Raw genomic sequence first — 17,458 nt, 5'->3', positions numbered from 1 at the left:
AATCACAAAGCCATCAGGTCTCATCATCATTAATTTTTAATTATAGAAAGGGAGCATTTTAGGTAATGTACTGATAGCACTAAACAGGACAAAGTAGCTTGCACTGAACACCAGAAAACTCAAAAATGACCTTGTCTAATAAACTGAATGCAAGAGATTAAAGTCAAGTGACTTTGCAGAAAGACAGGCCTCTTTAAGCGTTACAGGGACGCTCAAGATGAGTCATGATATAAACACTGATGATATCTTTCTTCCGAAGCCTTCCCTAGTCTCAGCCAAAATTCAAGAAAGAAGAGAAAACTGTCCATGGGGTGGAGGCGTCATTTGTTACCTGCCCCTCCACCTCCAGTCACCAGAGGGACTCCGCAGAGCAGCTTTCTGTGCTTCTGCCCAGTATCCTTAGATGAAAGGAGTGATTAGGAGCTAGAGAGGAAGAGAGAGAACAGAGAGCATAGGAGGTCAAGAAGGGAAGAATGAACAGGCAAATAGAGCAGTTACAGCAGGAGATAGCCCTTTCAACAAATGGTGCTGGAACAGCTGGACACCATTGGTTAAAAATACACACACACACACACACACACACACACAACCCTCAAAATGGATCATGGACTTACATGTAAAATTAAAATTCCAAAACTTCTAGGGAGATCCCTAGCAGTCTAGTGCTTAGGACTCAGTGCTTTCACTGCCATGGTCCAGGTTCAATCCCTGGCTAAGGAACTAAGATCCCTCAAGCCACAGGCAACAACAACAAGAGAAAATAATAAGACTGTTAAGAAAAATTGGAAAAAAATTTCAGGATACAGGATTAGGCAAACAATTCTTAGACTTAACACCAAAAGTACAATCCATAAATGGGAAAACTGATAAATATGACTTCATTAAAATCAAGAACTTTTATTGTGGGAAAGACCCTATTAGGAGGATGAGAAGATAAGCTTCAGGGTGGAAGAAAATATTTGTACACCAAGCATCCAGCAAAAGCAAGTGAAGTCACTCAGTTGTGTCCAACTCTTTGCAACCTCATGGACTATAGCCTGCCAGGCTCCTTCGTCCATGGAATTTTCCAGGCAAGGACACTGAAGTGAGTTGTCATTTCCTTCTCTGGGGGACTAATATTTAAAGAGCTCTCAAAACTCAGCTATCAAAAATAAATCTATTTGGAAAAGAGACAAAAGACAGGAACAGGTATTTCATAGAAGAGAGCATACTGATGGCAAGTACATGAAAAAGTATTCATCATCATTAGGGAAATGCATTAAAACCATAATGAGATATCACTATACATCTAAAATTAAAAAGTGACAACACCAAATGTTGGCAAAGATGCAGAAGAGCTGGATTCCTCATCCCTACATTGCTATTGGGAGAAGGCAATGGCACCCCACTCCAGTACTCTTGCCTGGGAAATCCCATGGACGGAGGAGCCTGGTAGGCTGCAGTCCATGGGGTCACTAAGAGTCAGACAGGACTGAGCGACTTCATTTTCACTTTTCACTTTCATGCATTGGAGAAGGAAATGGCAACCCACTCCAGTGTTCTTGCCTTGAGCATCCCAGGGATGGGGGAGCCTGGTGGGACACAACTGAAGTGTGTCATGAAGAGTCAGGTACGACTGCAGTGACTTAGCAGCAGCCCGAATGTAAAGTGGTATAGCCACTCAAATAGCAGTTTCTTTAAAAATTAAACATGCAATTATGATACAACCCAGCAATTGCACTCCTGAGTATTTTTTCCTAAAGACATTAAGCCTAACCTTCACACAAAAACCTGTATATGAATGTTTCCAGCAGCTTTCCTCACAATAGCCCCAAACTTGAAATAGCCCAGATGTTCTCCAGTGGATAAATAATTGAAGAAACTATGGTACCTCCATAATATGGAAATACTGCTCAGTTATACAAAAGAATGATCTATTAACATACCCAAGAATCTGGATGAATCTCTAGAGAAATATGAGTAAAAAAAAAAACAAAACCCAAAGGTTGCATATGATATGATTCAACTTATATAACATTCTTGAAATGAAAAGATTACAGAAAATGGGAACATGTTGTTGTTCAGTCACTAAGTCATGTCCCACTCTTTGTGACCCCAGGGACTATAGCACACCAGGCTTCCCCATCCTTCACTATCTCCCAGAGTTTGCTCAAATTCATGTCCATTGACTTGGTGATGCCATCAGCGGTTGCCAAGGTTAGGGAGGGGATGACGGCGGAAGCAAGTGGATGTGGCTATAAAAAGACAACATGAAGAATCCTCATTGTTCTGGAAATCTTCTGTATCTTTACTATATAAATACCAATATTCAGTTTTGATGTTGTATTATAGTTTTGCAAGATGTTACTTTGGGGGCAAACTGGGTAAAATGTATGAGTGATTTCTCTGTACTATTTCTTACAACTGCATGTTAATCTGCAATTATCTTTTTTAAAATTTTAAATAAAGAAATGTAATATTAATATTTCATGATCTTTCTGGGAGCTTCCCCACTCTATTCTATTTTAAGCCTCCATTCAGCCAGATGGCAGGAATTAGATCTCAGTCAATTGAGGGTCTCTCTAATTCCTTATCTCTGGAGGAGGAAATGGCAACTCACTCCAGTATTCTCGCCTGGAGAATCCTATGGACAGAGGAGCCTGGTGGGCTATAGTCAGTCCACAGAGTTGCAAAGAGTCAGACATGACTGAGCAACTGAGCACTACTTCCTCATATCTAAGTTTCAGGGAGCTTACCATGATGCCAGGCTTGTGCTTGGTGCCAGCAGGGGCTGGCGTCCACCCAGTCCAGCCATCTGTCCACCTGACACCCTTCACCTTTGCGGCTATGAATCCACCCAGGTACTCTGCTAGTGTTTCCTCTCAGCTGGAAGCAGGAAAACGTCAGAGGTCATCTCAGGTCGTTTTACCAGATACCCTCAATGGACATTCTTACTCCTCAAGTCCACGGGGTAGAGGGATTTGAAGACTATCTTGGGTACTGGGGACAAGGTCTCCTTTATTCGAAGGTCCCTCAGCCTATCTGGCATCTCTCGTGACCCTGCCAAACCCCAGTGGCTGGGGACGGGCTCCAGGCACCTTAGTAGGAATCTGTTGGTACCGAGTTCTCTTTGTCTCCTTTCTGATTCTGCTCTCTCCCAATTCAAATTTTATCTACCCCGAGGGCAGAGAAGGGTGTGCAACAATGGGTGTGGTCTTCCAAAGCTGAGCTCTGGCCCTCACATTTGTCTCTCCTTAGTTCTCAGAATTCTGCTGAGTCATCCTTCTCCTGAGGGTATAAACACAGAATCTCTACATTGCTTCTTGAACTGGTCACAGAGTAATAGGAAGTATGGAGAGAAATCTTCTTGTCAACATATCGAAAGAGTATCCCGCAGTATTTTCTACCGTCTTGCTGCCCTTGACTCACTTACTCTCCCACTTGTCTTTCCCTTCAGCTTGTGGCCCAGGTCCTAGAACATAAAGATATAGGCTTTGTGATGGTGGATGCCAAGAAAGAAGCCAAGCTTGCCAAGAAATTGGGTAAGTGTGATTTTTTTTATATATATCATGAAGAAACAAATGTGTCTTTCAAAAAAAAAAGGTACAGTCATTTTTTTTTTTTCTTGCATGATAACTAGACTTGTTTTTAAATAAATATAAAATGACCCTGTACAGCTTAGTCTTAGCTCAGGGAAGAGTTTCACAAAAAGTAAATACAGGCCTGAATTCAATGATTTCACATTAGACATTTAATATATCTTTGGATCAGTACAAGAAAGAGGGTCTCTTCATGGGAAAATGGACACTAATGGTTCAAACCTTAATTTCCAGCTCTTAGAAAAGGTTAAAAGGCTGGCTTCTTGGCAGGGCATGGGGGAACATAAATTAGGAATTTGTGAGTGACATGTATACACTACATAAAATACACTACATAAAAACAACAAGGACCTACTCATAGCACAGGAAACTATACTCAATATTTTGTAATAACCTATATGGGAAAAGAATCTGAAAAATACATGTATGTATAACTGAATCACTTTGCTGTACATCTGAAACTAACAACACTGTACATCAACTATATATTGATTTTAAAAAAGGGGAGGGGGGCCAACCTCACTGACACAGTGGTCTGTTTGAGGGAGATCAAATCTCCTCTTCCATCACCTATTATCTCCTGACCTCTTAGCTGAAGCAGCCAACAAAGGATATCATTAATAGCAGTGACTCTAGGGCCCCAGTTGTTTCTATATTGAAGGCCAAACCCCAGCTGGGCACTGTCACCAAGGATGTAAGGGAGGATTTAGAGGAGGTATGGTTAAATGACTGCACAGTGCAAGTTGTAATCTCTTGTGTCAATATGTCACGGTTAAGTGCGAGTGCACTTCAAGATTCTTACACTTCTAATCCCAAGGAGAGAGAATATACGTTACTCCTTGGTTTGCAAAAACCCCTGCACCTGTACTGACCATTTCACTTTTTCTGCATCACCAGTGAAGGATGGCTAGTAAAAGAGAGCAGGAGGTTATAAAACAGGACCTTTAAAGAAAGGTTAATTGGATTGGGAGTAGTAATCACAGAATAAAGAAAAAGATTAGCGGTGGTTCAGTAAACACCTTCAGATATATATGAAAGTTCATTATCTTAGAGAATTTCAAACAACGGCTTCCTATTTTATTTTCAAGACCAGTTTTTTAAAAAAAGATTTAAATTGTAGGACACAACATTTAGGTTAGATACAAGGCAGACTCATGACTATAAGTGATAATGCATTATTAAGAATGCCTGGAGTATCTCCTTCCCTGGAGACAAGTTAAGAACTTTTTCCCCTTGTGCAAAGCATATTCAACTCTTTCCCTTGTCAAAAGCGAGTTGATGAATTCAGTCCAGTGCCTCCTGATTCCCTAGTCTTCTCTCTTCCCACTCTTTTAATGAGAATTTGGGAGAATTTCTAGTAAGTATAGTTAGAGGAAAAAACTAGTGATCTAGCAATCTAGAAATTTAGGGAGCTCAAGCTCGGCAACCACTCATAAGAATGGACTGATGGATATTCTCCCAGTGATGTGATGGGTTTTAAACGTCTAAATGAACTTATAAATGACATGGGGCAGGTTCTTTCTGATTATTCAATCCCCGAAGTTTACAGGACAGTTGTATCGTGTAAACCTGCTCCTTAAACTCCCTCCCCATTTCCATTTGCCAGAGTTTGGTCTCTGAATTAATGCAACAATCTCCTCACTGGTTTCAGGCTCAGAGAAAAGTCCAACAGCAGGACACTGCTGAGGTTCACCATGCACCCTCTGTGATCAGTCACTGCTTGCCTCGGGAACACCTGGCACTCTGCTCCTTTAGATTTACAGAAAGAGCTCCACAGCATGCGTGGGCTTCTTCAGAAGTGCCCTGGGACATGGTGGGCAGTGGGCCAGCCTCCCTTCCCCTAGAGATTCTGCAGAAGAGTTCATCTGGAGAGAGCATCCTCCAGCTAATTGAGAGTTTGAAAACAATTAATCTAAGGAATTAAGGATGCCATGCAGTTGGACCAAGTGCCAGCCTCAGCTATTTAGCATTCCTGGGGGGAAATGCAGTTCTCCAGCGAGCATTTGTGAAAGTACACAGCCGAGAGCGAGGCAGGCAGGAAAGAAGCTGCAGAACCTGCTCTTGCAGCATTATCAGCAGACTGGGAGAAGATGTGCAGAATTCAGCTACAATAGGAAAGCAAGGTGTTCACTCTGACTGCAAATTTTTATGGGATGCCAAGGGGTCCAGACTCCAAGCAAGGTGCTGGGGTCCCAAGAAGACCACAGCCCTACCCTTCTAGAGGGATTGCTGCTAGAGTGAGTACCTGTACACGGAGCTGAGAGCAGATCCTTAATGGCAAGGGAGACGGGAGAAGCTCTCTCTTGAAAAATGGGCCATAAGCTAAGACCCACAGGAGGTGACCAAGATGAGTGGTAGTGGTGTTGGTGTGGTGGGGGGTCACTCCAGGCTCAAGGAGAACAACTGTACAGGGAATCCTGCTCCATGGCTTTCCCTTTCTGTCCCCTTTCACCTCAGCTCGTGGGCAAAAAGCCAAGGGAGCTGCACAGCAATGGAAAGCGAAGCTCTCAACCCAAGGGAGAATTCTGGCTTCATGCCAGGCTACAGAGCCAGATGGGCAGTGGGTGTGAACACTTTCTGATAAGAAGGATGGAGTCAGCAGTAGGTTTTGGGAAATGGAAACAGTGGCAGAGTGGTGATGAGGTTTTTCTTTGAAGCTAAAGTCCAGGCGGAATTGTTGGTTCCTGACTATTTCATTTTGAGCTTCCACTTTGGGAACCCCTCTGAAATGTGGTTGCAAGGGAACCAATCTTAGGGTTAATGCTAGTTCCACTGAGCCTGACCCCCATGTCACCCAGGAAACCTGAGCCAGACCCTGGCCAACAGGATGGCTCTTCTTTCATCAGGATGATTATATTTTGGGAACTCTGTTTCTTTTAGGTTTTGTTGAAGAAGGAAGCCTGTATGTTCTTAAGGGTGATCGCACAATTGAGTTTGATGGCGAGTTTGCAGCTGACGTCTTGGTGGAATTTCTCTTGGACGTAAGCTTCTGCACCCAGTGGCCCCGCATGGCACTGTTTGGGTTCAAATATAGGGGGACGTAAGACTCCAAAGTAACAACAGAAAAGGTAGATAACCTGACCTGGTCTAAGAAAGATTTCTCAAGCCTCAGGAAAAAACTAAAGCACGCCTACATCACGACAGTATTTATGTCTACTCAGCAGCTGGCCTATAAATCACTTCAGAATCTGTTTTATTAGTGACCAGAGGGTCACAGATTAGGACTTCGTAGTAGTAGGATGTTAACTCTCTGAGCAAGTATACACAAACATCCCCAGAATCCCTTTGGCTTTGTTCTAGGGCTTCCGAAGGGGGGGGTGTAAGGAAGAGAAGAGGATGGTCACCCAGAATCCTCTTGGCTTTGTTCTAGGGCTTCTGAAGGGGGGTGTAAGGAAGAGAAGAGGATGGTCACCCAGAATCCCCTTGGCTTTGTTCTAGGGCTTCTGAAGGGGGTGTAAGGAAGAGAGGAGGATGGTCAGTGGAAGATGGAGGAGGGAGAGGAGTAATAACCTGCTGAGTGACCCTCAGACAGGATAAAGAGAGGCAGGGCTGAGGAGCCCTCCAATACCACATTCCTGCTCAGCCATGGACGGACAACACCCTGGTGTCCGCGTGCTCAGGCCAATAGAGGAACAGACACTACACAGATATATTTTCCATAGCTAAACTCACACTTTCATTAACAGCTGTGAAGTCAAGTTCTTTGGAATGCAGGTGCCTGAGGCAGATAAAGACCATCCATACTGGTGATTCCTTATCTACCAGCTAGAACACCGTGGCCTACTGCCTTTTCCCAACTGCCTCAAAAATTCTATGAGAGGGTCAGAAGTTAAGTCGAAGGTTACCTCCTGTAAACCAGTGCTCATAGACTCTCATCTCACTGACCCACGCTGGCAAGCCCTAAAGAAGGCTGAGGGAGGCAAGAGAACAACTTCCCACATGGCCCTGCCCCGGCCCTGTCAGCTAGGAGGGGGCTTTTAGATGCAAGTACCTTAAATGATGAGCAACATCGCTAACAAACGGAAGACCAGGGGGAGGCAGATTTTAGATTTGACCAAATCAGGGCTCTAGCTCCATTTCTTTCTGTAAATCAGGTAATTGTGTTGGCTTTGTCCTCAAGCTGACTGTTCTCAAGTTCTCTGACAACTTAGAGGGGTGGGATGGGATGGGAGGTGAGAGGGAGGTTCAAGACAGAGGGGACATATGTATACTTATGGCTGGTCTGTGTTGTACGGCAGAAAGCAACACAGCGTGGTAGCACAATTATCCTCCAATTAAAAATAAATGTTTATAAAGGTCCAGCAGCAGGAGCTGATACACCACATTTCCTCATTCGTCTCCAATGAGATGGGAAAAGAATCTGGTCTCCACTGCTCTTTTAAAAGGAAAGTAGAACTTTCCCCAGGCCTTCAAGCTGATGTACTCTGGAGATTCACTGGCCAGAATTGAGTCACAGGCCATTCCTGAATCAATAGCTGGCAAGAGAAATGAGGTTGCTCCTAGACCAGTCAGCCTACTCCATGCGTTAGGGTCAGTTCCTCTAAGAAAGGGAGAAATTTCACCTCACTGGGGAAAGTGAAATGGATCCTGAAGAACTCAGACTAAGTTCACAACCTCCCCCCAAAGCACTCTACACATGCACCTGGCTCTCCTACTGGGCAGGAACAGTTCTTTTATTTGAACATCTTTTGTGTTGTATGTGTGGTATTCCAGCTCATTGAAGACCCAGTGGAGATCATCAATAGCAAACTGGAAGTCCAAGCCTTTGAGCGCATTGAGGACCACATCAAACTCATCGGCTTTTTCAAGAGTGAGGAATCAGAACGTAAGTTGTCTGTCCACCCCAGCCTGTCAGTCTAAAGGCTCCTTTCCCAACAATGTGTGTTAGATTATCCAGAAAGAAGATGAGCCATCAGCACATAGAGGGAGAATATTCCTTGTACCCTGTGCAATGGGACAAATGAGCAGAAATTATGCAAAACAGGTGGGGGAGCTGAAAGAATATTGAGGTCGGGCCATCTCCGCCTGCCCATCTACCTGCAGGAATCTCTCCCAACATGGGGCAGAAAGGGCTGTCTCCCTGACAGTGGCAGCTCCTGTGGTCAGCAGCTGGAGAGCTTCTCAGTCACTTGGAAGGCATTTGAGGAAAATCTGGGTAGGGATCAGCTTGGCAGCTGCAGCACAATGTAGGAAATTGCTGGTCAACCCCCACAGACCACCAAGGCTGCCTGCAACAGCATGGCCACACCCTTGGGTATATTCCCTTTGAGAGCTTTGTGGCCAGGTTTTGGGTAGGCAGAGGAACATACTGGAGCATCACTACAACCTACACAGAGGTGACTGGGGTAGCCAGTGGGAACCAGGAAGGGACAGGAAGAGAAGGAACCAGGAAGGCCAACTACTTGAGGACTTTTTTTAAAGTGCTTTGGCCGCAAGGGTCTTATGCTGCTGCTGCTAAGTCGCTTCAGTCGTGTCTGACTCTGTGCGACCCCATAGACGGCAGCCCACCAGGCTCCCCCGTCCTTGGGATTCTCCAGGCAAGAACACTAGAGTGGGTTGCCATTTCCTTCTCCAATGCATGAAAGTGAAAAGTAAAAGTGAAGTCGCTCAGTCGTGTCCGACTCTTCATGACCCCATGGACTGCAGCCTACCAGGCTCCTCTGTCCATGGGATTTTCCAGGCAAGAGTACTGGAGTGGGGTGCCATTTCCGTCTCCCAGGGTCCTATGAGTTAAGGCTTTTTCTTGTGTCTGAGTTGCGGCGAAAGGGACAGTGCTAGTAGGAGTGGGCATAATTATGAAAGAGAATTGGGTAGCATTAGTACATGCTGCTGCTGCTGCTGCTGCTGCTGCTGCTGCTGCTGCTGCGTCGCTTCAATTGTGTCCAACTCTGTGCGACCCCATAGATGGCAGCCCATGGGAGGGTGCAAATAAGGGCTGCTTATGACTATTTCTGTAATCTCCAAAATGTTTTGAAATTCTTTGTGAAGCCATTTCTGCATTCCATCTGCCAACTGGCATCCTTAGTCATCTCATCAACAACCCACCTATTTTCTCTCTCCTATGACTCAACCCTTTTCTAATTTGCTACATAAAAGGTGAATAGAGATTCACCCTCCTTAAGGGTGCTTTTCTGGGAAGAAGGCTAGCTAAGAACTTTCAACCCAGTTCTTCAGGTGACTTTATTTCAATTTTCACATTCCTATATAGAGGCTGGCTACTCTGGGTTCTCCTCCCACCCCCTTCTACTTTCTCCTCTTCCTTTCATTTCCCTTAATCCTTTTCTGCCTTCCCCGACCCCCTCAATTGTTTCTATCTGTTCCCATCCTGTTTCTCTCTCTTCCTCCATTAAGCTTAGGACAGCATAGATGGGGGGGGAGGATTGGGATGAAAAGGACATCTTCCAGAGTTTCCCTGATGGTCCAGTGGTTACAACTCCGTGCTTTCACGGCCAAGGGCCTGGGTTTGATCCCTGGCCAGGGAACTAAGATCCCACAGGCTGCACAATGTGTCCAAAGAGAGAGAGAGAGAAAAGCACATCTTCCACTGTCTACCTTCCCCAACCCTAAATGAATAACAATAATAGCTCCATTCAACTAACGTTTATCATATTCCAGGGCCTATGCTAGGATCTTTTTGTAGATGCCTTAGTTTCATTCTCACAACTAGCCTGTAAGGTAGCTACCATTATTATCAGCTTAATGATGAGGATATAAAGGGACAGAAAGGTGGAGTGAATTCACCCAGTATCAAACAGCTAGTAATAATGGTAGAGCCAAGATTTACATCCCAGACAGCCCCAGACAGCTGGCTTCAAGGCTCATACACTGACCCACTGGGCCGTACTTTCAAGACTGCACAGCTGTGTCAGGTCAAGGCACACACGAAATGTGACCATGCTTGTATGGCATGTAGGGGTAAACTGGAAGAGATTTATTGGGGCTTTCCAAAAAAACAAAAAAATGTTTTTTCACTTCCTTAATATAATGATTACAAAATAATAGGAAAGATATCAAATATTACATTGTATAAAACTTCCAAGTAAAATATTTATAGATTTTGAATGAAAATCTTGTGCTTGCTTCTAAGAATACAGCTTTTGATATCAGGTTTTATGTTTGAAATAGCAATATACAGTTCCTGATCAAGGTTTTAAATGGTCTTTTCAAATTCTGGATAGTCACCCTTGGCCAGAGACTTTGCTGGCACATGTAGATGGTGGCAAATGACAGGACAACATTCATTTTTTTTTCCTTTGATTGATGAACCATCTTTTCTTGCCATTGAACAAAATTTAGATAATCTAATCTCTAAATTGTCCTTCAAGGATGTGAACATTCTTTCCATCTAACAGATATTGCTCTCCTTTTCAATGACAAATGTAATGTTAATATTTCTTATGATCATCTGAAAAAATTTCAAGCCCAGCTAAGCTTTTCCACACTACATATTTAAAAATAATAATGAAGCATTTGCTTTGGAAGATGCAATTATCACTCTACTGGTCTTACAACTTTTTCTTAAGATTTAAATAATAAAGTTACTAGTGAGTCATTTTAACCTCCTTTCTGAGGTTAAATTTTTGCTTTTAAATTGATAAACTTTGTACACTGTATATTTCACAGTGTTGTTGCAATATCCGGTTAACTTTATTCAGGAGCTCAGCAAGGTCCAGCATGTTTGAAGCCAATAATTTTCCTTTGAAGAGCTTTCAAATCAAACATAATTCACAATTTTTTTCAATTCATCTCTTAGCTCATAGTTCAGTTCAGTCGCTCAGTTGTGTCCGACTCTTTGCAACCCCATGAATCGCAGCACGCCAGGCCTCCCTGTCCATCACCAACTCCCGGAGTTCACTCAGACTCATTTCCATCGAGTCAGTGATGCCATCCAGCCATCTCATCCTCTGTCGCCCCTTCTCCTCCTGCCCCCAATCCCTCCCAGCATCAAAGTCTTTTCCAATTAGTCAACTCTTCACATGAGGTGGCAACTACAGGAGTTTCAGCTTTAGCATCATTCCTTCCAAAGAAATCCCAGGGCTGATCTCCTTCAGAATGGACTGGTTGGATCTCCTTGCAGTCCAAGGGACTCTCAAGAGTCTTCTCCAACACCACAGTTCAAAAGCATCAATTCTTCAGTGCTCAGCCTTCTTCACAGTCCAACTCTCACATCAATACATGACTACTGGAAAAACCATAGCCTTGACTAGATGGACCTTAGTCAGCAAAGTAATGTCTCTGCTTTAGAATATGCTATCTAGGTTGGTCATAACTTTTCTTCCAAGGAGTAAGCCTCTTTTAATTTCATGGCTGCAGTCACCATCTGCAGTGATTTTGGAGCCCCCCAAAATAAAATCTGACACTGTTTCCACTGTTTCCCCATCTATTTCCCATGAAGTGATGGGACCAGATGCCATGATCTTCATTTTCTGAATGTTGAGCTTTAAGCCAACTTTTTCACTCTCCTCTTTCACTTTCATCAAGAGGCTTTTTAGTTCCTCTTCACTTTCTTCCATAAGGGTGGTGTCATCTGCATATCCGAGGTTATTGATATTTCTCCCGGCAATCTTGATTCCAGCTTGTGTTTCTTCCAGCCCAGCATTTCTCATGATGTACTCTGCATAGAAGTTAAATAAGCAGGGTGACAATATACAGCCTTGACGTACTCCTTTTCCTATTTGGAACCAGTCTGTTGTTCCATGTCCAGTTCTAACTGTTGCTTCCTGACCTGCATACAGATTTCTCAAGAGGCAGGTCAGGTGGTCTGGTATTCCCATCTCTTTCAGAATCTTCCACAGTTTATTGTGATCCACATAGTCAAAGGCTTTGGCATAGTCAATAAAGCAGAAATAGATATTTTTCTGGAACTCTCTTGCTTTTTCCATGATCCAGTGGATCATAAACTCTTAGTAAAACTCCCCTTGCACAATGAGCCTGCTTGAGTATGATACAGCAGAGACAAGTCTTCTGAACCTATTTCTTTACCTGGAATGAAGGAGAGAAGCTTGGTGTTGCTAATGATAAAGAATCTGTCTGCCAGTGCAAGAGATGTGTGCTCAATCCCTGAGTCGGGAAGATCCCCTAGAGTAGGAAATGACAACCCACTCCAGTATTCTTGCCTAGAAAATTCCATAGGCAGAGGAGCCTGGAGGGCTACAGTTGATGGGGCTGCAAAGAGTCAGACACAAATGAGCACACACACACACACAAGAAGAAAAGGGGCTATGGAGGTTTGGATATTATGGGTCACTTTTTCAGTTAATTTATGTGGCTGCCTCAGGTCTTGGCTGTGGCATGCAGGATCTTCATTGCGAGATCTTCCACTGTGGTATACAGATTCTCCAGCTGTAGCACGTGGGCTCAGTAATTGCACCTCATGGACTTAGTTTCTCCGCAGCATGTGGGATCTGGGTTCCCTGACTAGGGGTCAAACTCATGTACCCTGTACTGCAAGGTGGATTCTTAACCACTGGGTCACCAGGGAAGTCCCTGGGGTCACTTTTTAAAATAACAATCTTTTATGTGGAATTTATACCAACAGGTAAAAGTTTTTTAACGAGAATTTTTGTGAATAAATACTGCTTGAATCTCAAAATTTTCAGAAAGAACTGGACAACACAGTCTTCACACCTTCTTGTCATTACAGCTTCACCATCAGTTCTGAAGCCATAAAGGCCTACAGTCCTCTTTAATGAATCAACTAATTAAATTATTCCCAATTATTATTTTTGAAAGAAATAATTTTTTTAAATTTACAAAAACAATAATACATTATGAAAGCCCATCTAGAATCTGATTGGCTAATTGTTAATGTATACAGGCATTAGAAAAAAGAAAGAAGGTAGGAAGATAGAACAGTAGAAAGGGAAGAAGGAAGGCATAAATTGAATAATTCAGAAAATTAAGAAAATCAGTTTTGTCCTCTTTAGAGATACCTAATACCAGATTTTGTTAATAATGTTGATCATGATGATTATTAGCATAATAAATGGCTATCATCATTCCATTGGTATTAGCAGAAAAAAATAAACTAAATCAAAAGAAAAAACTAAATATTTTACAGAGCCTCACAAACCAAAACCAACTTGGACTAAAGCAACAATCACACTGAGATGATCCAGTGGGGAAGACAGGGGAGCAGCCTCTCTCTAGCTGTGATGCTCATTAGTCTTAGGCACAAAATAATTGTTACTGAGACAGAACATTCACTGAGGGAGCCACTGCTTTCAAATATAATATTAACTACTCAAAAACCTGAATGGTTGTAGAAAATATCTGGAAAGATTTATCACTGTAAAACATTTTATATCTATCATGCCTCTTGTAACACACCCGTGGCCATCACACACTGGCGGAAATCATGTTGTTTTACCAGGCATCCCCATCTATCTGTTTCCTTCTTGCCTTTCAGAAGAGGCCAAGGTCAGTGAGTGGGGAAGCTAGGAGGTGGTAAGGCACCCAGGGAAGCAATTGTTGAGAATCCTGTGTTTTCTGCTGTATTTTGAAGGTGACTGGTCAAGGAAGTGTAATGGCTCAGAAGACAAGGGCTTTGCAAATGATCTCAAGCTTTTCTACTGCGCAAGAAAAATGGATAGACAGTGGGGAAACTGGAAGGATTTAAAACATAGGTAGAGTGGAATGGTCTTAGGACAGAAGGCTGCCTAAGACATTTGGTACCAAATTAGAAGGGATCTGGAAGAACTGGGAGGCAACATCTCCCAGGGACATGAAGGTCCATCTCCAGTTTGAACATGTAACTATGGATGCTAGTGCTAAGACAGCATGACAAAAACTTACTGAGGGAGATCAGGTAATGGTTAAGAATACCAAACTAAGAAAAATGTGGAGCTAAAAGGTCAATACCCAGTATGGAAAACTCAGAGTGATAAGGAAGAAAGGTGAGGAAATGCTAAGACACGACTGCAGTAAGTCTGAGGTTAAAAGTTGATGTTCAGGAGCCTGTTCCAGAAGGGGAAAGATCAAGGTAACTGCAGAGTCAGACTGGGTGGAGCCAGAAAGGACCTGGTCAGCATCAAAACCACACACAAGGGCAGGAGAAAGCTTGGGATCACGTGAGATCAAACAGAGCAGAAGACTACACTGGGTTTCCTAGAAGCCAGCTGCTCTTTGGGTGAGGCTGAAGGCTCAACCGCAGTTAGAAGCCTTGAAACCACAGTTTGAAGCTGGCAAATTACCTTGCTCTACCCTCTGCATCTTAAGAGGGATACAGACCAGCTCCTCAAGTGAAGAAGGGAGATCTTGGGACACAGGTAAAGGCCATTCTTTCTATCAAGACAGGGGTTCCTGGAGGCAAGGAGAGGTTCATCAGGAACAAGAGGTCAGGGAAGGGGGGACAGAGGATTCTGATGGAGCCCACTGCTGCCTTAGATAGACATAAATAACTCAGGTACGGCTATAACCATTCCACTTTCTTCATTCTCTCACCTTCTCTCTATTCATTCTCCGAATCTCTCACCCACCTTCCTCCCCTCCACCTAATCGTCTAGCCCAGCTCTCAGGTTTTATGATATATTTTCTGACAACTCAACTGCTTTTATGAGGAATGAGTTTGTGTAAATTTGCATCAGCTTGTACAGCTGTTCTTGTAGATTTTCCAACCCCTGTCTTGCCTGGGCTTATGCGCTTTCCTCTATTCTAACAATCATCACACTGCATTGTGGTCCTATGAGGACCCATAACCCTCCTTGGCTGTGAGCCTTTGAGATCAGTGTACTTGTCTTACTCAACTTGCTGTCCCCTAAGTCGGCATTATTCTTGAAACGTTTTTGATTAAATATTAGAAAATTCTGCCATACTCAAGACAGTAAGCAATCTGCCTGCAATGCAGGAGACCCGGGTTCAATCCTTGGGTCAGGAAGATCCCTTGAAGAAGGGAATGGCTATCCACTCCAGCAGCCTTGCCTGGAGAATTCTATGGACAGAGACTCAAGCCTGGGCTTGGTTAATTTTAAGTCTTCCTCTCAAGGAATCAGAATGAAAAAAGAAAACTGAAAAAGAGAGAAAGAAAAACTAGGATTTACCCAAAGAAGTGCTCCTGCTAGGAAGTTTAAAATCCTTCTGTGATGTCATTTTTGATTGAGTTCCTTTGCATACTAAGTGAGTTTTCGTCTTACTTAGTGCTCACTTTTACAGCAGGATGCATTCTCTTTAGAGGGTACACTTATAACTAGCAGTGAGTTTGAGAGAAAAAACCTCTTTTCGTTTTTCTCTTTCTTGTCCTCTCTTGGATTCACCCAGTTTCCTAAAACACAGAAAAGTGCGATGAAAGCTCCTTTCTAGGGGACTTCCCTGGTGGTCCGGTGGTTGAGAGTCCACCTGCCAAGGCAGGGGACACAGCCACACGCCAGGGAGCAGCTAAACCCGTGTACGGCAACTACGGAAGCCCGTGAGCCCCAGAGCCTGAGCTCTGCGGCAAGAGAGCCGCGGCGAGAAGCTTCCCACTGCCATGAAGACTGGCCCCAATTTGCTGCAAATGGAGAAAGCCAGGGAGCAGCCACAAAGACCCAGCGCAAACATAAACAAATAAATAAGAGATCCTTTTCAGGATGGCTGAACAACAGTCCACCCAAATTCCTTGGGATTTAAAATCGTATCAAATGCTTATCTAAATAATATCTACCAAATAACTATCGAATCAGAATTAACTGGCTTCCCGCTTTCTCTACATTATTCAAAAAGAGGAATTTCTGATGCAACATGAATCTTGAAAATGTTTCTCCCTTTTATCTCTTTCCTCTTAGATTACAAGGCTTTTGAAGAGGCAGCTGAACACTTCCAGCCTTATATCAAATTTTTTGCTACTTTCGACAAAGGCGTAAGTACCTAAGAAACCTGTTTAAACACTTTAAACTTGAACTTCCCACCACTTCTCTTTCCCTTTTAGCAAGACTAACACTCCTCCATCCATTAATACATTTGCCAAAAGCGTTAGAAATATGGCATTAAGTTACCATTGAATAACAATCGAATACAACAATTATTAATTCAGAGGATGTAAGGATATTTCTGAAAACATGCAATAAAAACAGATAAACCATTCTTTATCACCTTCAACAGTAAGAATGGGAAGTGTATGAGCCCAGATGTGCTGGGCCATTGGTCATTGCTTCCTTTTTGTTTAGGGCCATCCTCTCCCTTCCTGGGGTTGTATACCACCCCGCTACTGGGCAAGGATAGGGGATGGAGTCAGGAGGAGCACAGACCATCTAAAGCCCTGGTGCTTCAGAAAGTTACCCATTCCTACTCCTCAGATGTCACTGGTGTACTCGGCTATAATTCAGGGGATCTATATTTTCTGCATATGGCAAGTCTTTTTTAAGCTAAAGAACTGCAGTGATATAGGGACTTTAAATCAGCGGGGAATTTCTTTGGGGCCTGCTATGGTTGGAGTCTCTACTCTTGCTCCAGTTATTAGCAAAAGGGCTATTTATGGTTTTCTCTGTGTTGGGCACAATTTGATATATTGCATCTATACTGTTTCTAATCCTTTAAACAACTCCAAAACAACTCTGAAAAGGAAAAACACCATTTCCCAGATGAGAAAAAAGATTTAGAAATGTTAAGTAGTATCCAAGGTCTCCAGCGAATTAGTAGTAGTGCTGAGATCACAGTTTAGGACACTCTGTACCTAAAATCCATGACCTTTCTTCTGTACCACACCATTAAGTAGGAGACTCTGTATCTTCTCTTGAGATTCAGGGTGTACACCCACGTACTCACATTCACACATCTGCACAGTCCACACATAACACACAGACACAACATGCATATAACCACACACAACACACCAATACATACACTCATTCAACACACAAGCATAACATATACCTCCTCACACAGTCACACTTACACCCATACATATG

At 43.2% G+C, this 17,458-nt stretch overlaps 1 protein-coding gene across 1 annotated transcript in view; it reads left to right on the top strand.

Moving 5' to 3' along the window:
• Positions 1-17,458, top strand: part of CASQ2 (calsequestrin 2) — a 71,851-nt gene that overhangs the window by 22,319 nt on the left and 32,074 nt on the right. The window contains exons 2-5 of the mRNA XM_005677826.3: positions 3,437-3,521; positions 6,459-6,559; positions 8,292-8,403; positions 16,337-16,410. Coding sequence (XP_005677883.1) covers positions 3,437-3,521; positions 6,459-6,559; positions 8,292-8,403; positions 16,337-16,410 — 372 coding nt within the window. The remainder of the gene's footprint in view (positions 1-3,436; positions 3,522-6,458; positions 6,560-8,291; positions 8,404-16,336; positions 16,411-17,458) is intronic.

The sequence above is a fragment of the Capra hircus genome, chromosome 3, assembly GCF_001704415.2.
Source record: "Capra hircus breed San Clemente chromosome 3, ASM170441v1, whole genome shotgun sequence".
Lineage (NCBI taxonomy): Eukaryota > Metazoa > Chordata > Mammalia > Artiodactyla > Bovidae > Capra > Capra hircus.
The sequence above is the reverse complement of the archived record's forward strand: the minus strand, read 5'-3'. Positions and strand labels throughout refer to the sequence as shown.